The sequence below is a fragment of the Phoca vitulina genome, unplaced genomic scaffold (assembly GCF_004348235.1).
Source record: "Phoca vitulina isolate PV1807 unplaced genomic scaffold, GSC_HSeal_1.0 scaffold11, whole genome shotgun sequence".
Classification (NCBI taxonomy): Eukaryota; Metazoa; Chordata; class Mammalia; order Carnivora; family Phocidae; genus Phoca; species Phoca vitulina.
In genome coordinates, this window is record NW_022589714.1 from 7911362 (window position 1) to 7934208 (window position 22847).

Consider the following 22847-nt stretch of genomic DNA (forward strand, 5'->3'; position numbering starts at 1 on the left):
CTTCTTGATTACAGTTGACATTGCCACACATTTCTAATATGGAAAAGAACTCTCACTTAAAGATGTAAGTATTAGAGATTAGGGTCAACTCTCCGTGAAATAAGTAGAGAGAGTCTAAGAACCCATCAACTGCTGAAGCTATTAACAGCGATCACTTTTGGGACAATGTAATGAAGGCTCTCTTAAGTTACGATTACAATCAGTATTTGCTTAAAATTGATTATATATGAAAGATATGGAAAGAGGAAAAGTGGGGAACAAAGATGATTTGTCTTTCCATATTCTCAGGTAATCTAAAAATCTGGTAGAGTAATAGGGGGAAAATATAATTGGGTCTGGGGAGGGTATGTATTAAAAAAAACATTAAATACAGCTATTGGTTTTATAATACAAATTATAAAAGGTAACGCTTAAGAAAATCTTGGCTGGTAGGAATACAGAGGTGGTACATTAAGAAAGTACTGAAGGAAATTCAGCTAAACAAAAGGTTGAGAAACACTGGTCTAATGAGATTACAAATTAAGTTCTTCCCAATTTAAGTCTACCATGACTTAATCCCTCAGATCTTGCTGAAGTCACCTATCAGTATACTGAAAGACTAATAACGTTAAATGCTTGGAAGGGAAGAAAACAATGGGAAAGTTTAAGAGTAAAGGTCAACACATTTTTTTCAATAAAGACCCAGGTAATAAATATTTTAGGCTTTTGAGCCATATACATTACTTTAGCATATTCTTCTTTGCTTTCTTTTATGAGTCTTTAAAAAAGTCAAACTCATTACACTACCTGACAAGCTGTTTGCCCACCCCTATACTGGTAAGTTTAGACTAGACTTATGTCCCAGCAGGTGTTTCTGTGAAAAGCCAGAGGCAGAATAAAAGCCTCTGGTTTAAGGATGGAAAATCTCAACAGAAAATGGGGACAGTTTATGTTCCAATTAGGGACTACAGGCAATGACGTGTAAAATTCTTCAATTATTAATAATTCAATTTCAAACTGAATGAAGTAATAAAGAAAAATGTGAGCATGACAGATCATAATGAAAATTCATTAGTTATCTACTAACCATAGTTCTTACAAAAACCCAAAATAATAGTCTTTTCTGCTAATGACTTTTTAGAAATAAATACCTTTTTCCAAGGTAGAAATTTTCCATATCTTATTACTTTTGTTCTTCCATTCTGAATGTTCACATATTGGTGTTCTACATAACTCCTTATCAAAGTTTAGAACTCAAAAGAATTCAGACCACCTCTTTAAAAATGAAGACATTGATTACATTTCCACCAATGAAACACTTCACTCATGATTTGTTAACTGTTCTCATTTGTAATAAAAGTACTAGAGACTGTCACAGTGACTGAATATTTGGCTTTCAAACAGCGAACTCTGCTATGGGTCTGACATAAATCACCAAATCGCCAAACTAAGAAAAGGTAAATTACATCAGGACAGAGATAACAGCTGGGTAGAAAGCCTGGGTCACAGAGTCCTGCGTCACTCAGAGCTAGCAATGATTACCTCTTGTTTTTTATAGGTTAGAACTTTTTTAAAGGTATGAAAAATCTATTTTAATTTCCATGTTCTTACGCAAATCAATAAACTTTTTTTTCAAAATTTCCATAAATTCTACTCCTTTTTTTTTTTTTTAAGATTTTATTTATTTCCTTTGAGAAAGAAGGAGAAGACGAGTTGGGGGGAGGAGAAGCAGAGGGGAAGGGGGAAGCAGGTTCCCCGTTGAGCAGGGATCCTGATGTAGGGCTCAATTCCAGGACCCTGGGATCATGACCTGAGCCAAAGGCAGACGCTCAACCAACTGAGCCAAACAGGTGACCCTACAAATTCTACTCCTTAAAAAAGGAACCTGTTCACAGCACCTGGGTGGCTCAGTTGGTTATGTGTCCGACTCCTGATTTCAGCTCAGGTCTTGATCTCAGGGTTGTTAGTTCAAGCCCTGCATGTATTCTGCATAGTATGTATTGTACTTACCAATTCATAAAACAAAAGAATTCAACTTAATCCAACTTAAAAAATAACTATACATCAGGAATCTATGGTTTTCCAAAGAATTCCTTATATTAATGTCATTATTAATGTTTTACCTGACTCATGTGGAATGGAAAACAGAAGAGTATGAGGTCCAATGTGCTTCTCTGTACAAGTACACTTGAGTCCTGCACTGAAGTACTTACTGCTTCTACCTGAAATAAAGAGAGCCTTTAATATCTATTGCCTGTTACACTGGGAAAGATTTACCATGCACGTGGAATGTTTCATTTTCTCCAATAGACAGAAGTATCCTTCTCAGTTTCTTATCACTGATTAAATGTATTTACATTATTTTGAATAGGTAAATATATTATGATGGTTTAAAAAAAATTAAGGCACACAATAGAGTATATACAGCAAAAAGTTCTCTCCCATATTTGTCTCCCAACCACTCAATTTCCTTTTTGCATGCAACCAGTATAACTAGTGAATATTTCCTACAAATATAAGTAAATAAAAACACACATGCATATATCCCAAATTTTGCCTTTTTCTTTTAATAATAGATTTTGGAGATCTTTCCTTAATAGTACATACACAGCTTCACTATTTTTTCATGGCTAAAGACTCTATTTCATAGATGAATCCTAATTTTTTAATAGGCTTCTAATGATAGATATTTATGCTGTTTGTAAATATTTATTATTGCAAATAATGCTACAATATACAGATGTACAAGTACCCATGTAGGATAAATCCCTTAAAATAGAACTGCTGGGTCTTGGGGTATATGCATTTGCAATATAAATAATGCAATGCATTCCATTAAGGTTATATATATTTATATTCCCACCAGCTTTGTGTGACAATTTCTGTTTTTCCATGTTTACCCGTGTGTATGTGTGTGTGTGTGTGTGTGTGTGTGTGTGTGTGTTTCCATTTTTGCCAATCTGATATATGAAATTGGTATCCTGGTGTAGTTCTTTTTTATACTGTATGATCCCATTTATATAATATTCTGGAAAAAGTACAACTATAGGAACAGAAGTCAGACCAGTGTTCACAAGGGCCTGGGAGTATGAAGAGAAATAATTACAAAGGGGCCCAGAAGAACTTTTTGGAGTGATGTAAATAGTCTTTATTTTGATTATAGTATTGGTTACTCGACTGAAGGCATTTGTCAAAATTCATACTACTGTACACACAAGATTTTATTTTCAGTGTACATTAATTATAGTTTAATAAATGTAACCAAAAATCTGCATTAAAATCTCAGCCATTTCATAATCATACGGGAAAAAAGTGCAGGGTTATTAACCATAATTAAAAAGAAAAATACTTTTCATAGTGACCGTTGAAGGTTTGTTTTTTACTCCTTGCTAATTTTCACAGTATAGCACTCTACAGAGATAAAAGGTTTCCCTCTGTTCTTAATCTAGAAATTAAAAAGTATAAGCAATCAATGTGATTTTTTGGGTACTATCTTTCACCATCTCCTTTGGTACTATATCTTCTTGTGCAAATTCCATACAGAATCTGGCTGTCACTTTGTTGAAAATCCATCATTCCTATAATGAAAGCTATGACTGAGGAGAAGGTCCCCTTTGGAATGACATAATTAATGTGGCTATGTTAATAGTGGTCTGATCAGTTATAAAGATGGTAATAAAGACCATTTATTTGCTTGAATAACAGCTGGAGATAACATATAACCTACAATTCCTTCCCCATGAAAAAAATTTTTTGAAGCTTTTAAAAACAATACTTAGTGACTAATTTGGTCTTTAAGTTTCCTTGATGAAAACTGTGAGTTCCATGAAAACAGGAACTCTGTTCGTGGCACAATTCTCACTATCTGTCTGGAATAGTGTGCCTGGCTCGGAAGAAGTATGTTACGTGAGCAACCATACATAGACGTACCATTAGCTCAATATCACTGCCAATTATATAAAGTTGATCTTCCATGGAAAGCTTCCTGTTCAAATGGGCGAGAACATATGTGATTCCTGGTAACCGTACAGCAGGACTGGTGAGGAGACTACCCCAGAGGGCACTGTAGAAAGCTGACTGGTCCACGGCAGCAGCAACCTTTTCCAACAAGGTGTTTGTTCTGAGATACAAAACAAAGGGGCTTAAGAAAACAAGCATTTAGTTTCACGTTGTTAAAAAGAAATTCTTCTCCTCCAGAATGTATGAAAGCATTCCCACTATTGTTCCATGCTTTGCCCTGGAGACAAGTGTGATAGACTAGAACTGTATACTTCAGAGAACTGGATTTCAGCTATGGCTCCCCCATTTACTAGCTGTGTAATTTGGAAAAGTCACTTAATCTTTCTTCAGTTCCGTGTCCTGATCTGTAAAATGAAGATAACAACAACAAAACACCCCTAGTCCTATACATCTTAGTTACCAGTAATCCTACAGCAGAATGTATTTTCTGTTGAATTTCTATGAAATTCTTTTTTTTTTTTTAAAGGAGGCTCTACACCCAGTGTTGGAGCCCAACATGGGGCTTGACCTCATGACCCCGAGATCAAGACCTGAGCTGAGCCAGATGCTTAACCGACTAAGCCACCCAGGTACCCCTCTATGAAAAATTTTAAAAATATTTGAGAGAGAGAAAGCACGCACATGTGTACTGCATGTGTGCACAGGGGGAGGAGCAGAGGGAAAGGAAGAAAGAGAATCTCAAGCAGGCTCCCTGTGGAGCCCAACAACCTGGGGCTCAATCTCACATCCTGAGATCATGACCTGAGCAGAAATTATGAGTTGGGACACTTAACCGAATGAGCCACCCAGGTGCACCCCTCCCTTAAGTAGACTCCACACCCAGCATGGAGCTCAATGTGGGGCCTGAACTCACAATCCTGAGATCAAGACATGAGCTGAAATCAAGAGTTGGACACTTAACCAAATGGGCCCCTTCTTCCCCACCCCATGAATTCTTAAAGGACGTTTTCCAAATGTTTCCTTCTCTTTGAAATCGTATTATGTAATTCACAATAACTTTGAAACTTTGTTGGAGATTCTAGCAGGGGAGCACAGCTACTCATATAGCCTTGACCGAAGAATGGTCTTCCTCTATTGTGGAAGGTTGTCCACTTTGATCAAGCACACAGCTTCAGGAGGGACACACATGGAACAGTGAAGGAAGAAGGGGCCACCTGCCTAGTCAGCCAGGTCAGCTGAATCAACCCTAGTGATCAATGCACCGGTGACAGATGTCACAGCCAGATTTCCTCACATCCTGTAATTCATAAAACTTTAATGAATCAGACCTATAACAAAATCAAAGATGCATTATTGCTTTATTAAGGACTACATTTAAAAATAAATTACATTTGATTTGTTTCAAGCATAGAATAACATAATACCTAAAAATTTATTACACTGTAGTAGAGTCAGAATCAAAAGAATCTGATGATGCGTTCTACTGTTTACTTGCTATGTGATTTAACCTAACACTATACTCCCTTCTGGCCTTAATAGATCTATGGATTAAAGGAACATGTTTATAAATCCCTTTATTAGAATTTGTGTAGAATAACTGCTAAAACATAATGCTATGGTCTGAATGTTTGTGTCTCCTCAAAAGTCATGTTAAAACCCTATCCCCCTAAAACGATGACATCAAGAGAGGCAGAGCCTTTGGGAGGTGCTTAAGTCACGAGGGTGGAACTCTCATAAATGAGATTAGTGTTCTTATGAAAGAAATCCCACCGAAACTCCATAGTCCTTTCCACTGTGTGAGGACACAGGGAGGAGGCTTCAGTTATGAACCAGGAAGAGGGCCCCTCACCAGAACATGACCTTGTTGATACCAATACTGGACTTCCAGCCTTTAGAACTGTGACAAATTTGTTGTTTATAAAGCTACCCAAACTGTGGTATTTTGTTACAGCAGCTCAAACGGACTAAGACACGTAACGAGACAAATCATAGGGATACCACACTCATAAAAATCATTATTATGTTAAATTTTTAATTGTGACTAGCAGACTTATAAAGTGTTTCCCTTAGAATATGACAATTAGAAACAACTCAGTTATACACTAAATGAAATTATGTCATATGTTTCTAAAATTGTAAGCAAGTAAAAAAGTTAACAAAAGAAAATAAGTTTTTAGACAAAAATTATATTTTCTCCAAGTAGCTTAGGAAGGTAATCCAGTGTTTTCAGGATTAGATTCTTACCGCATTATAGGAACATGTGAATCACAATAAAATAGAGTAGCTTGTCAGTGCATCAGAATAACTTATTTAAATTTAAATCATTAAGTGTACTCATAAAATAAGCTTGGCATTTTCTGTTTTTGCCACCTCAACTCACAATTTCCTTTGTGGTAAGAATATCAGTAACAAGCCACTAAAGATAGTTAATGCCATCATGCATTGTCTATAACTATAAACTTCCTAAGAAGTAGTAATAGGCTCCAAAACAGATTAATTCATTTTCTTTAAAAAGTTAAAATATCAAGAGCATCATGTCACAGCTAGTGAAACAGCACTGTAGTTGGTGTTAGGCTCTTTTCCACCACTAGTAAGTTAAAAACTGTTGGCACATGGTCCAATTTCCCATTCTTTTATTAATTTAAGTTCCTATATATTATTATTTTAAATTATGGATTATCGCAGTTTTTTGAGTGACTTATATGTGCTAACGACTAGACTAAGTGATTTCATTATTACAGTAACAGAATGGAGTATTATGTTTGTTTTACAGATGAAGAAACTGAATAAAGTTCTGAAATGCTGAAAAAGCTTTCCTAAGCTGTCCAGTGTCTGTCGAGTCAGGATTTGAACCCAGTCCATCTACCTCCCAAGTCTGTGCTCTTATTACCTACCTATATTTTCAGTGCAATACACAAACTACATATACTAAAACAATTTTTTTTGTTGTTATAGAAACTTTCAGGTCATATATTGAAGCGTCTAGAATAATTAATTTTTGTGATGTTAAAACATTATTAATCCAAGGATGCTTACTGACAAATCTATGACTTTGCTTACTTAGCTGCACCAATAACAGCACCACCTTACCTCTCATAGTACTCCGATCCTTCTTCTAAGCCAGGCAGAATACCAGTTAGCAATCCTTGTAGACCAGGCTTCAGTGTTTTACCCAAAGGCAGGTAATAGATCTCATACAAACTTAGCAATGTTGGTTTCACAGACATGGCAGCATTCGCAAGAAGAGGAAATAACCCAGAACTATTTAAAAAAATAGAAACAAAAGGGAGTGGGGAGAAGCACTTTAACTACAAAATATTAATTCATATGTACCTATATATATAAATATAAATCTTGATTTAAATTTTGATGAAATAATAACTTCTACTGATCAACTCAAAATGATATCCTCTATATTGATGACTTCTACATCCATTTAATCAACTCAGGTCTCTCACTTAAGCTTCATACTCATAAACCCAGTGGCTAGACTAGACTTTCACAAAGTCTTCAAATTTCACAATTTCAAAATATGGCATCACCATCCATCTGGTTGACCAAAAAGCTGTAAATTTAGGAGTGATCCTTGACTCTTAAAAAATTGCCTCGAACTTGTCATCAATCACGAAGTTTTTCTCTCTGAGTCACTCTTCTAGATATTTTTAATATTGTAAATTATCTCCATCACTACCAGACTTTTCCTTAGAAGACACAACCATTATATAGAGCTCAATCACCCTGACTTACGAGGTACTGCTTTGGTATTTCCCCAAAGCACCTGTTCTCAGTAAAACCTTTCACTGGTTTCCTGTTGCCTTTCAGATACAGTCTAGTTTAATAGCTTTTACCATTTTTTGACATCTTGCTACTACATACCTCTGTACAGACCACATAAAGCTCAACAATTTTGCTCTTGCACCTTCTGCTCCAGCTATACTGAAGAATTCCTTTCAGGTTTGTTTTAGGACCTTCCATGCTCTTTTTAGTGTCCAGGCCTTTCTACATGATGCTCTGACAGGTTCAATTCCTGCTCCTTTACTTACATACTTTTTGTTGTCTGGTGACCCCTAGACTTTCAGAAATTAGCCTAAGCCATTTCCTGGAGGAGACTGTCTTCTAATTAGACTACGTTAGGCTCCCTATTTTGTGTTCCCATAGTACCCAATACTTACTTATTCAAGTAAGTAATTCTGTACTTATTAAACAATTCTAATAGGTAGTTCTGTAAATATCAGAAAGCAAGGGACCATGACTATCTTTTTGTTTCTGTATCCTAACGTCCTAGCATCACGTCCTCTTGCACTTAAGTGCTTAGCAAATACATTAAGAATCCCTTGCTCCTAGTTTATATAGTAAATAGAGGTCATCAAGAGAGAACTCCCTCAGTTTCCCACTTTTCTGCCTCCAATTTTAGGTAGTCTGATCTAAATTTACAGTTGAAGCCTCCTCAAAGCTACCTTCCCCCATAAGTGCCAGGGCCCAATGCCAGCTTTTGCCAGGGTCCTGCTTCATCCATTTTCCTTTTTTTCCCCTCCTATAACTTCTCTCTTTCTCTTTTTGAGATTTTATTTTTAAAGTAATCTCTATACCCAACATGGGGCTCGAACTTACAACCCTAAGATCAAGAGTTGCATGCTCTACCAACTAAGCCAACTAGCCAACAGTTTCGTAAGGTAAAATTTGTGTTATCGATGAGTTGAAAAAGTACCAAGCATGAGTTATAAAAGTCTTGCATTAAAAAAGAAAAATCTACTACCTCTGAAACTAATAATACACTATATGTTAACTAAATTGAATTTAAATAAAATATTTAAAAAAAAAGAAAGGAAAATCTATCAGTTATTAGAGAATTACATGCAACACTGATTCAGAAATTTGTGGCTTTTCAAGTGCTGTTTTTTGAAATGCAGTATTTATTACTATTAAAAATAGCCTGTTACTGAGTTCAGATAGTGTTTTTTAAGACACTGATGCAGAATTTAAAGATAAAACATATATGCACAGTACAGCAGACCAGGAAAGCTAAAAGTTTGTTTTTATTTTTTTTAAGATTTATTTATTTTAGGGTTGACTGGGTGGCTCAGTTGGTTAAAGCATCTGCCTTTGGCTCAGGTCATGATCCCAGGGTCCTGGGATCAAACCCTGCACGGGGCTCCCTGCTCAGTGGGGAGCCTGCTTCTCCCGCTCCCTCTGTTGCTCCCACTGTTTATGCTCTCTCACTCTTGCTCACTCTCTCTCAAATAAATAAAATCTTTAAAAAAAAAAAAGATTGATTCATTTTAGAGAGACAGCATGAGCAGGGGAAGGGGCAGAGAGAGAGGGGAGGGGAGAGAGATAGGGAGAGAGAAGCAGACTCCCCACTCAGTGGGGAACCTCATGTGGGGCTCAATCACAGGACCCTGAGATCATGACCTGAACCGAAATCAAGAACTGGATGCTTAACCAACTGAACCACCCAGGTGTCCCAAGTTTGTTTTTATTTTTATTTATTTATTTTCAAAGATTTTATCTATTTGAGAGAGAGAGAGATGGCAGGGGGGAGAGAGAAACAAGCAGACTCTGCACTGAGCATGGAGCCAGACATGGGGCTCCATTCCATGACTCTGAGATCATGACCTGAGGCAAAATCAAGAGTGGGTTGCTTAACTAAGCCACCGTAGTGCCCCTAAAAGTTTGTTTTTAAAAAGACTAACAAAATTGATAAACCCACGACAAGATTGATCAAAGGAAAAAAATAAGGTCTGAGGTACCAACATCAAGAGTGAAAGAGGGAAAGTGGATATGCATATGCAAAAGAATGAAACTAGACCCCTACCTTATGCCACACACAAAAGTTAACTTGAAATGGAGTAGAGATTTAAATATAAGGCCAGAAACCATAAAACTCTTAGAAGGAAACATAGGAGCTTCCTGACATTGGTCTTGGCATTGATTTTTTAGATATGAAATCTAACGCACAAGCAACAAAAGCAAAAATAAACAATTGGGACTATATCCAACTAAAAAGCTACTGCACAGTAAAAGGTGATCAATAAAATGAAAAGGTAATCTATGGAATGAGAGAAAATATTTGCAAACCACATTATCTGATAAAAAGTAAATATCCAAAACTAATTTAAGGGACTCATGTGACTTAATAGCAAAAAGCCTCAAATAATCCAATTAAAAAACAGGCAAAGGACCTGAACATTTTTCCAAAGAAGATATTGGAATGGCCAATAAGTACATGAAAAGGTGCTCAACATCATTAATCACCAGGGAAATGCATATCAAAAACACAATGGGGTATCACCTCTCAACTGTTAGAAAGGCTATTATCAAAAAGACAGATGACAAAATGCTGGCAAGGATGTGAAGAGAACCCTTGTATGCTGTTGGAGGGAATGCAAACTGGTATAGTAATTATGGAAAACAGTATGGAGGTCCTTCAAAAAATTAAAAATAGAACTACAATATGATCCAGAAGTCTCACTTCTGGATATATATCTAAAGGAAATGAAATCATGACCATGAAGAGGTATCTGCACTCCATGTTTACTGCAGCATTATTTACAATAGCCAAGACATGGAAACAACTTCTATCCATTGACATATGAACAGATAAACTGTCACATGTGCTTGTGCATGTGTATGTACACACACACACACACTCTCTCTCTGGAGTATTAATTGGTCATTAAAAAAAGAAACTTGTTTTTGTGACAATATGGATGGACCTCGAGGGCATTATGCTAAGTGAAATAAATAAGAGAAAAGCAATTATATGATCTCACTTAAATATGGAATCTAAGAAAACCAAATGCATAAAAACAGAGAAGAGAATGGTGGTTGCCTGGGGTGGGTGGGGAGGAGAAGTGGGTGAAGGTGGGCAAAGGTACAAACTTTCAGTTACAAGATAAATAAGTTCTGAGCATATAAGGTACAGGATGGTGACTACAGTTAACAATACTGTATTTGAAAGTTGCTAAGAGAGTAGACCTTAAAAGTTCTCATTTTAAGAAAAAAAATCATAACTGAGGTTATGATGGATGTGTTAACTAAACTTACGGTAATCATTTCACAGTATATACATATATCAAATATGTTGTACACCTTAAACTTATACAATGTTGTATGCCAACTACATCTCAATAAGGATGAGAAAAAATTTCACATATATATGAAAAGAGAGAGAGAATTAGTGATCTGGAAGCTAGGTAAGAGGAAATTACCCAGAATGCAACACAGAGAAGAGGTTTGAAAACAAGGAAGAGAGGATAAGAGATGTGGAAGCCAGAGTGAGAAGATCTAACGCATGCTTACACATAGTTCCAAAAGGGGGAGAGAGAATAGATGGAGTAAAGGCAATTTGAAGAGATTCAGAATTGATGAAAGTTACTGATTCACAGATTTAAAAATCCCAATGAATCCCAACCAGGATAAATAAAAAGATACCTCCCTCTAAATACATCACAGTAAAACTACAGGGTACTAATGACAAAGATGTAGAGGAAAGGCTCTTACAGATAGGGTAACTAGGCAAGTTTTCTCTGATTTGCTATTTATTTATTTACTTATTTATGACAGAGAGAGAGACAGCAAGAGAGGGAACACAAGCGGGGGGGGGGGGAGGGGGGAGGGAGAAGCAGGCTTCCTGCCAAGCAGGGAGCCCGATGCGTAGCTCGATCCTAGGACCCTGGGATCACGACCCGAGCCAAAGGCAGACGCTTAACAACTACGCCACCCAGGCACCCCGAGATTTGATATTTAACCAGAGACCTGGATTACAGCATGACAGGGTGAGGGAAACAAACAAACAAAAAAATGAGGAAGAGTAAACAAAGAGACCTGTGTCACAGAATGGAGTAAATTGGGTGGAAAGTGGTAGGAGTTGGACGTAACTGAGACAGGCAGGGCCAAAGTATATAAAACTTTAGAAGCCATAGTAAGGACTTTGAATTTTACTTTTAAGTAACAGGAAGAAGTCAATGGAGGTTTTTAGCAGGAGAATGACATCTATTTAATGTATTAAAAAGTTTACTCTGGTACTGTGTAGAGAAAAGGGCATAAAAGGATAAGAACAATATTACGTGCATGTTAGGAGGCCAGTGACGTTACAGCAGATGCTGCCAGTGAGGATGGAAAGAAGTAGATGTACTGGAACATCTATCAGAACAATAGCTAACATTTATTGAGCACTTTTCATATGCTGCATTGTTCTAAGTACTTTATACGTGTTTACATTTTTAATTCTATTAACAATTCTGTGAAACTGGTAATCTTATTCTCATTTTGCAAATGAGAATACGCACAGAGAGGTGAAGAAAATGATCCAAGATCACAGAGCTGGTGAGTGGTAAACACAGACCATTTTGATTCTAAAACTTCTGTTCTTTACCACTAAGAAACAAAACTCTTGGTGACAGACTGTTCATGGGAGGAAGAAGAATATGGGCAAAGAAAACAAGATACTAAGTGTAACCCTTGGATTTCAGGCTTGTATAAACGGATGGAAAACGGTGCCATTTACTGAATTTTAGTGCACTTGCAGAAGGCTGGGTTTATAGAAAATGAGGTTAGGTTGGAAGAGGGTGAGCTTCAGTTGCTTTTATAGAACCACACAGAGATGACAAGTAAGCCAGTTTAAAGCAGAAGCCAACACTGGTGATACCAAGTTGGGAGTCAGCACTTAAAAGGATACACCACAGGTGTGGATAAGCTCACCCAACAAAAGAATATAAAGTGAAAACGTAAGACTAAGCAAGCTTTAAGAAATTCCATATGTCCATATGAAGACTGAGAAAGTAAACTGCAGAATATAAACAGAAAAAGACTATTTCAGGTAAAGACAGTCAACTACATTGAAAGCTGCTGAGAGATAAAGGTATCTTATTTTTTCTCAGTGTAGTCCTCAAGTTTAAAAAGGCAGAAAGTAGCGTAGTCTCAACAATTTTAAACAAAAACTTTTCATAAATGACATAGAAGAAAAAAATCTTACATTAAGGAATATCCTAAATTTTTCTGAAGCACTTAACTATAGAAATATTTGACACTGATATCTAAAAACTTCCATTAAGGAGTTTTCAATATTTTAGCTTTTACTGCACAAAACATAAAACAGTTAAAAATGTTTTTTCTTTATACATAAATAATAAAATAATTCTTACCTGTATAAAAAAAGATCTTTGGCAAGTCTCTTAGGTCCAATGATTTTGAAGATAATTTCATATGTTTCAAGTGCCTTTCGATGAACTCCACCTGGTAATGCTGGATGTAGGCATTGAGCTAGGCGTTTGCCTATGGTCAGCTTTTTGGGTACTACTTGGTACTTTGCATTATTTTGTAAAACCTTGAAGAAAACATTTTAATTCAGTTGAGAAAAACAAATTTTATCTTTTATTTCCATTTTCTAGCACAGAATTATCAAAAATCCTATGGGACTTCTTTACACTCTAAAAAATTATAAAGGGTGCCTAACAATTCTTGCCTTAGTCAGTTATATCTATCAGTATATGCCATATTTAAAATTAAAACTGAGGATGTAAAAAAATTATTTTGTGAAAAAAACCCACTACATGTTAACAGAAATATTTTTATTAAAAAAAATCACAATATTTTGCCAAATTTATTCAGAAGAGAGGCAATGATTTAATTTTTGCAAATCTTTTTTTTTTTTTAAAGATTTTATTTATTTATTTGAGAGAGAGAATGAGAGAGAGAGAGAGCACAAGAGGGGGGAGAGGGAGAAGCAGACTCCCTGCTGAGCAGGGAGCCCGATGCGGGACTTGATCCCGGGACTCCAGGATCATGACCTGAGCCGAAGGCAGTTGCTTAACCAACTGAGCCACCAAAGCGCCCTAATTTTTGCAAATCTTTAATGTCAGTTATCCTACAATCTATTTCTGATACACTGTTTGAAAGATATGAAGGAAACCAGATCTCAACATAAATAATGTAGTTGGGAAGAGGGACAACCATTGCTTTAGTATATCATATGACATCAAGGAATTCTAATGCTTAAAAGAATCTACTTAAGATTATAATTGCCCATTTGTTTTTACTAACTTAATTTCCCAAGTGGACCAAATACAACTGTATTTATTCAAACATAACATTTCTTTAGAGATAATAAGGTAGAATTTATAGAAGATTCTATTTTACAAACCACCCAAAGGAGATTAGTTATTTAAGTAAAAAAAGAAGTTATAACTAAGTTCTTCAAAGTATTATAGTAAAGTGCTGATAGAAAATTACAGAATAAACTCAGAATGAAAACAATAAAATATGCTAGAATTGGAATTTCGAAGAAATATAAAAGAAGTCCTTTATTTTACAAAACAAAGAACTGAAGTTAAAATATATAAAATGACCAAAAAATAAAAAAAATAAAAATAATAAAATATATAAAATGACCTGCCAAAGGCAGTGCAGTAGAAAAGTCAGGACTAGATTTTCCAGTTTATAACAAAAGCGCAGGCTCTAGCTGAGGTCCACTTAGATATACCATTTTCAATGTTCTTCCCACCACAAGCTTTTAATTCAGTTTTAAGTTGGATGTAATGAATGTAAATAAAATTAAATCTATAAATGAAAAGCAAATTAAAGGCAAAATACCAGTAAGAATATAGCCCTGAAAAATATTTTTCAACTAGCTGCTTCCATTTCCAAAATATTAATTTGAATTTTAAACACAGTAGCCAAGAGTCAATATTTACATATTTTTAATTTATCTTTTTAGTAATCTCCACACCCAACGTGGGGCTCAAACTCAAGACCCTAAGATAAAGAGTCATATGCTCTTTCAACTGAGCCGGTTAGGTACTCCAATATTTACATATATTTTAAGGAAAAGTATAATTACTTCTGCAGAAAACTTAATGATCTGTAACACAAAATGTTTTCATAAAAAAATTCTATCAATGCCAAATAAAATTTAAAAAGTAAAATATGGCACCATTTTCTAAAAGTATTTCGAAGTTGAAAAACTTATATAAATGAGGTAAAAATTAAGTATATTAATAAACATAAAATTTTATATTAAAACATGTATTTAGACTATGGTCAACAAATTTATATTACATATAGAACATACAATCCTTGCCTGTTTCTCAACTTAAAGTTTTTTCAATGACTTGCATATCCTAGTTTGTATTATCTGGATACAGTAAAATGCTTTTATAAATATTGATTATGTAATCAGTTATGTATATTAATTTCCACAATTTAATAAATTACTTTTAAACATAGTTCCTAGTAAGTTTTCAGAAAGAGACTCTTCAGAACAAAAAAGAACCTAACTACTTTTAAGCATATTCATACTTTTTTTTTTTTAAAGGTTTTATTTATTTATTTTGACAGAGAGAGAGACAGCGAGAGAGGGAACACAAGCAGGGGGGAATGGAAGAGGGTGAAGCAGGCTTCCCGCCGAGCAGAGAGCCCGATGCGGGGCTCGATCCCAGGACCCTGGGATCATGACCCGAGCCGAAGGCAGATGCTTAACGACTGAGCCACCCAGGCGCCCCAAGCATATTCATACTTTTGAATGCAATTTCTTGAGGCTATTGTAAAAAATCTGAGAATTTATCAAACCGCAAATGATAAATGTTAGAAGTTAACATGTCAAACAGAAGTTTGTGCATCTAATTTTAAGATAAGTCCTTGGCACATTAAAAATGAAAGTTTTTATTTTTTTTTGAAGATACAAAACTAATTACGCATACTATGTATGAGGTTGAACAGTAGTGTCCTTGGAATGCATTTTAAGACAATTTCTTTACTAATAATTGTATGCTCAGCTGTTTGATGTTAAAAGTTACCAGGAGAGCTCTCATTTCCTATCTTCTCCACTCCATTTAATATTTAAAAGCATCCCAATTCAAGAACAACTGTTACACAAAACAAAACAAAAAAACCAAAAAAACAAAAACAAAAACCCTCCAAAACTATAGGTGTGAGGTGAGAAAAGTTTGATCTAAGTTAAGAAACAAACAAACAAACGAAAAACAGCATTAAAATTTAAAACTATGAGTTGATTCATAATGCCACTATAACAGGGGATTAAAACCAGACATGTTAAGGGGAAATACTCAAGGTGAACCTCCAAGGCCTAAGTGACTACTTGACACTTTTGTAAAAAGTACTGAATATATCTAAGAATTTCCTGGATACAAAATTTTCCTTACTGCTACATGTATGACATTTACAAAGGACAGAGAAATTACTACATTCTATATGCAGTTTTTAATTTTGCTGTCAGGAACTGCAGAACCATATCTGATAATCAATTACAGAAATTTGTTAGCCCTCGGGAGTTAGCATATTTGCTTCCTAGTCTTGTGTTTTTAATAGCAATGATGGAATAACTATATTTTTCAAGTACTGTTGTTGTTTTGGCCACAAAAATATGCCTGGCTATATAGGTAGGCAACTCATGAAGTAAAATAGCAGTACCAAAAGTAATTCTGAGCTTTTGTTATGTTTTTACAATTCTTTACTTCAACCTTTAGAGAAATCCAGTAAGTACAAACTCAGGTTTCTGATTTTTACTTCTTTTTATGAAATGAATAAAATGGACATACCTTATTAAGTTTTCCAAGTGCTGATATCAAATCTGCCCATTCACTGGAATATTCAAAATTCTTTAGTGCTTTGTCTATTGCAGCTACATAGTTTCTGTATTTGGAGTCACTCAGTAATTCTAGCTCTTCTGTGTTCATCCTCCCACAGCGTCCCACTAGAGACCAGTTCCAAAGTCATGTAAAATCATTACCTATAAAAAAGTTTGCAGAAGGAACCAAAGTTACAAAGTAAAGTATTAAAACAGGCTCATATGCTCTTGCTACAAAACTACTGGCTAACTTTAAAATGTTTCTTGAGTTCAAAGTGGTCAAAACTGGTCAGCTAGTATATAGTCATGAAGTACTCAAAGACAGCTTCAAAGGTAACTACTCATATGCTCCTTCCCAGGGACGGGAAAATGGCTATGAGAACGAAGGGATAGAAAATAGGAAATATTTTGGTACTTATTTCAGTTTAGAAATCATTTATTTTTCTTATATTATCTGGTATGACATTTGTGATAGACATACTCCTCTGCTTTGTTTTGATACTAAGATACACTAAAAGTGGTTGGATTGGAAACATCAAGGACATGCAAGAAAAAAAAAAAAGAAAAAAGAAAAAATATTAATTACTTGGAAATCATCTCATTTTATTAGGCAACAAATGAGCATATAGTATAAAGGAACATTAGCTTTTCAGAATTAGACCTTACTTTTAATAAAAAAGACAAATACATATGGTAGTTTAAAACATGTTCACACATGGGCGCCTGGGTGGCTCGGTTGGTTAAGCGACTGCCTTTGGCTCAGGTCATGATCCCGGACTCCTGGGATCAAGTCCCACATCGGGCTCCCGGCTCAGCAGGGAGCCTGCTTCTCCCTTTGACCCTATCCCCTCTCATGCTGTTTCTCTCTCTCTCAAATAAATAAATAAAATCTTTAAAAAACAAAACAAAACAAAACATGTTCACACATTCTTCGATATTAATTTTAAAAAGTGGTTCCAAATCCTGCAGCCCCTTGGGGTGGATCTGGTGACTCAGTTCTGACAAAAATAGCAAGGCAGAAGTGACAATGCGTAATGGCTAAGACTGGGTCATAAAAGCACTTCAGCTTCCTCCCTTACCCTGTTTAAAATCATTAGCTCTGGGGAAAGCCAGTTGCCACATGATGAGAGCACTTAAAGGAACTTAAAGGAGCCCTATGGAGAGGTTCCCATGTAAGGACTGCTGCTTTCTGCCAACAGCCATATGAGTGAGCCATTTTAGACGCAGGTCTTCCATTTCCAAGCATGCCTTGATCTGATGGCAGTACCAACATACTGACTGTGACTTCATGTGAGAGATTCTGAGCCGAACTACATAACTAAGTCTCTCAAATTCATGACCTACATAAATCGTGCTGACTTAGGCCCCTGACTTTGGGGGTAAATTTCTTATACAGCACTAGATAACAGAGTAGTAATAAGGATTTAACTTACGCTCACTTAAACCCAATGTGGTTTCTCCTCCACTTTTTTGGTATCCTATAGGACTTTCAACTAACTCTGTACCTTTCTTTAGAGCTAGACTGATGGATGTGGAGGAGGGTCTAAGAATGGGACTCAGAGGACGCCAACATGATTAAATGAAAGGTAAAAATAGTCTCTTCAACAAATGGTTTTAGGATAACTGGAAAACCACATGTAGGGGTGCTGGGTGGCTCAGTCGTTAAGCGTCTGCCTTAGGCTCAGGTCATGATCACAGGGTCCTGGGATCAAGCCTCACACTGGGCTCCCTGCTCAGCAGGAAGCTTGCTTCTCCCTCTCCCACTGCTTGTGTTCCCTCTCTCACTGTCTCTCTGTCAAATAAATAAAATCTTAAAAAAAAAAAAAGAAAACCACATGTAAAATAAAGATGTTGACTCCTTCCTCATATCTACATGAAAATCAACTCAAAATGGATGATAGATCCAAATGTAACAGCTATAAAAATCTTAGAATAAATACAGGAGTAAGTTTTTGTAGGCAGTCTTCTTAGAAATAACACTAAAGAAGACATCACAAGTAACAACAAAAAAATAAATAAATTGGACTTCATCAAAATGAAAAACCTTTCTGCTTCAAAGGATATCATCAAGAAAGTGAAAAGAGGAGACTTCTAGGGAAGATGGCAGAGTGAAAGAACTCTAAGCTCACTTTGTCCCACAGATACAACTAGATAATAGCCACATCAATGTAAATAACTCAAAAAAATGACCTGAAGACTGGCAGAACAAACTTTCCACAGCTAAGTGTAGAGAAGAGGCCATATCAAAGAAGGTAGGAAGGGTGGTGATAGGTTGAGAGCTAAATGGATCCATGGGACTCTCCTTGGGAGGGAGGAACACCCCAGGCCTGAGAGAGGAGACAAACAGACTCACACCAGGGAGCCTGCACAGGGTAGATGAATCACCGTATTTGCCTTTGAAAACCAGAGGGGTCAAATTTTGTGAGTTCTTACAATCAGCGGGGCTTAAAACCTGGTCCTTTAAAAATCAGGCGGCTTGTGAGAGAACAGCGAGGGTGAGAGGAAACTAAGTACCCAGCCTTAAAGAGACAGCACAACAAACAGCCCCAATGAGATACAGCATAGAAGCAGCAGTTTGAAAAAAGCTTGGGTATCTGGGAGGGAGATTTGCTTACTAACCTCAAAGCAAGTGCTGGAGGGGCAGGGATCTTTGGGAGACTTCTCCAGGAACAAAGGAGCTGGCAGGCACCATTGCTCTCCCCCACCCACCAGCATAAACACAAAGACACCTGCAGGAACCAGTGGGGTACCAACACTTACTACCTAACTTACTAATAGTGCCTCCTGCCCACCTGTTCTCCTGCAGACACACCCCAACGAGCCAGAACCCCACTCCAGATCTTCTCCCACAGCAGACCCGGGCAAACCTTGCTAAAACCACCTGACCCGCCCCCACACGCTTCTGTGGGTCAGTCCCCTCCAACCCATGTGCCTCTGTTCCCAACAGCTGCAGGTCTCCTTCTGTTGCTGCCAACCTTGCTGACACCATACACCCTGCCCTCATGTTCTCCTACAGCTCTGTGCTACCATATCTCTGGCAAACATTTGTTCTGACTCAAGTTAAGCCCAAGGTGGCCCCAGACAAGCTCACTAACAACAAAAGGATCAAATCCTGCCCACAACAGGCAGAGAGCCACAGCAGATGAATGGACAGAAGGCAAAAGCAGCTCAGTCACAACAGCACATGCAACACACACAGGAGACACCCCTGAAGCACCATGTTCCAGTCAACAGAGAACAACGCACTACCAGGCACTACAGGCCCTCTTCATAAGCCACTACTTTCAAGAGCAGAAGACGTAGCTAACTTTCCTACTACATAAATTAGACACAGAATTAGACAAAATGAGACAGAGGAATATATCCCAAACGAAGGAACAGGACAAAATCACAGTGAGAGCTAAGCCAAACAAGGTAAGTAACACACCTGATAAAGAATTTAAAGTAATGGTCATAGAGATACTCACTAGACTATTAAGAAAAGAGTGGAGACCTCATGAGATCCTTAACAAAGAGACAAAAACCATAAAGAACCAATTAGAGATGAAGAACTCAATAACTGGAAAAAAGAATACACTAGATGGAATAGTAGACTAAAGGAAGCAGAAGAACGTATTGGTGACCTAGATGACAGAGTAATGGAAAGCACTCAAGCTGAGCAAGAGAAAGAGAAATAATAAAAAGTGAAAATAGACTTAAGTAACTCAGTGACACCATGAAGCGTAATAGCATTTGCATTATAAGGATCCCAGAAGAAGAGAAGAGAAGAGAGAGAAAAGGGAAGCAGAAAATGTATTTGAAGAAATATGAGCTGAAAACTTCCTGAATCTGGGGAAAGGAAACAGAAATTGAGATTCAGGAGGCACAGAGAATCCCCAACAAAATCCACCCAAGGAGGTCCACACCAAGACACATAGTAATTAAAGTGACAAAAAGTAGTGACTTAAAGAGGGAATTTTAAAAGCAGCAAGAGAAATGAAAACAGTTACATACAAGGGAAACCCCATAAGGCAATCAGCTGATTTTTTTAGCAGAAATATTGCAGGCCAGAAGACGATGAGCATGATATATTCAAAGTGCTGAAAGAAAAAAACTGCAGCCAGGAATAGACTATCCAGAAAGGCCATCATTTAGAATAGAAGGAGAAATAAAGAGTTCCCCAAACGAAGGTTAAAGGAATTCATAACCACTAAACGAGCCCTACAAGAAATACTAAAGGGGACTCTATGAGTAGAAAGGAAAGACCATAAACAGGAATAAGTAGGAAATACAAAAGCCATAAAAATAAGTATATCAATAAGAATCAGTCAAGGGATTCACAAAATAAAAGGATGACATCATACACCTAAAACATGAGAGAGGAGTAAGGAATGTGTTCAAACTTAAGCGATCATCAGCTTAATTTAGACTGCTATATGCCTAAGATATTACATACAAACCTAATGGTAACCACAAGTCAAGAATTGGTAATAGATATGCAAAAAATAAATAGAAAGAAATCCAAGTATATCACTACAGGAAGCCAACAAACCATGAGAAAAAAGAGCAAGAGAAGAAAGGAACAGAGAAGAACTACAAAAAGACCATAAAACAAGTAACAAAACAGCAATAAATACATACCTATCAATAATTACTTTGAATGTAAATAGACTAAACACTCCAATAAAGGAATAGGGTGACAGAAGGGGTAAAAAAGCAACACCCATCTATATACTGCCTACAAGAGACTCATTTCAGACCTAAAGACACACGCAGATTGAAAGTGACAGGATAGAAAAGCATTTATCATGCGAATGAAATGAAAAGAAAGTGGGTAAAAATATTTAGATTGGGCAAAACAGACTTTAAACAAAGGCTGTAACAAGAGACAAAGGAATACACTATATAGTCATAAAAGGAATAATCCAGGGGCACCTGGGTATCTCAGTTGGTTAAGTGTTGGTCTTTGGCTCAGGTCATGATCCCAGGGTCCTGGAATCGAGCCCCTCATTCAGGCTCTCTGCTCAGCAGGGAGCCTGTTTCTTCCTCTCCCTCTGTCTGCCACTGTGCCTACTTGTGTGTGCCCCCCCCCCGCCCTCTTTCTCTGTAAAAAAAGAAAAAAAAATTTAAAAAAAAAAAAAGGAATAATCCAACAGGAAGATAGAACAATTGTAAATATTTATGCATCCAACACGGGAGTACCCAAATACATAAAGCAGGTAATAACAAACATAAAGAAAGTAATTGATAGTAATAGAGTAACAGTAGGGGACTTTAATATCTCATTTACATCAATGGATAGATCATCCAAAAAGGAAATCAACAAGGAAACAATGGTTTTGAAGGACACATCGGACAAGATGGATCTAATGGATATATTCAAAACATTCCATCCTAAAACACCAGAATACACATTTGTTTCAAGTGCACATGGAACATTCTCCAGAAGAGACCACATATTAGGGCACAAAACAAGTCTCAAAAAATCAAAAAGAATGAAGTCATGCCATGCACCATTTTTGACCACAATACTATGAAACTAGAAATCAACTGCAAGGAAAAAATCTGGAAAGAGCACAAACATGGAGGTTAAATAACATGCTACTGAATAATGAATGGGACAACCAAGAAATCAAAGAGAAAATTAAAAAAACATGGAGACAAATGAAAATGAAAACACAATGGTCCAAAATCTTTGGGATGCAACAAAAGTAGTTCTAAGAGGGAAGCTTATAGAAATACAGGCCTACCTGGAGAAGTAAGAAAAATCTCAAACAACCTAACCTTACACCTAAAGGAGTTAGAAAAATAAGGGGCACCTGGGTGGCTCAGTTAGTTGAGTGTCTGACTCTTGGTTTCAGCTCAGGTCATATCTCAGGGTTGTGAGATCGAGCCCTGCATCAGGCTCTGTGCTCATCGGGAAATCTCCTGAGATTCTCTCTCCCTCTCCCTCTGCCACTCCCCCCGCTCGTGTGCTCTAATATATAAATAAATCTTTTAAAAAAAAAAGGAGTTAGAAAAAGAAGAACAAACAAAACCCAAAACCAGAAGAAGGAAGGAAACAATAAAGATTAGAGCAAAAATAAACAAAATAAAAACCAAAAAAAAAAAAACCCCCCAATAGAACAGATAAATGAAACCGGGAGCTGGTTCTTTGAAAAGATCAACAATTGACAAACGTTTAGCCAGACTCATAAAAAAAAAAAAAAAAAAAAAAAAAATGGGGGACTCAAAATCAGAAATTAAAGAAAAGAAATAACCAACACTACAGAACTACAAGGTGTTATAGGAAAATATTATGAAAAAATTATATGTCCACAAATTGGACAACCTAGAATTTTAT

The 22847-nt window shown here is 36.6% G+C and overlaps 1 protein-coding gene across 6 annotated transcripts in view; it reads right to left on the minus strand.

Annotated features, from left to right (window-relative positions):
- Positions 1–22847, minus strand: part of DOP1A (DOP1 leucine zipper like protein A) — a 106044-nt gene that overhangs the window by 53732 nt on the left and 29465 nt on the right. For all 6 annotated transcript variants that reach the window (XR_004300165.1, XM_032409368.1, XM_032409367.1 and 3 more), the window contains exons 2-6: positions 16497–16687; positions 13086–13267; positions 7030–7200; positions 3910–4099; positions 2103–2201 (exon numbers count right to left, since the gene is read on the minus strand). Coding sequence is in view for 5 of the 6 variants with exons in the window: in XM_032409368.1 (XP_032265259.1) it covers positions 2103–2201; positions 3910–4099; positions 7030–7200; positions 13086–13267; positions 16497–16634 (780 nt within the window). In the remaining variant the exon portion in view is untranslated. The remainder of the gene's footprint in view (positions 1–2102; positions 2202–3909; positions 4100–7029; positions 7201–13085; positions 13268–16496; positions 16688–22847) is intronic.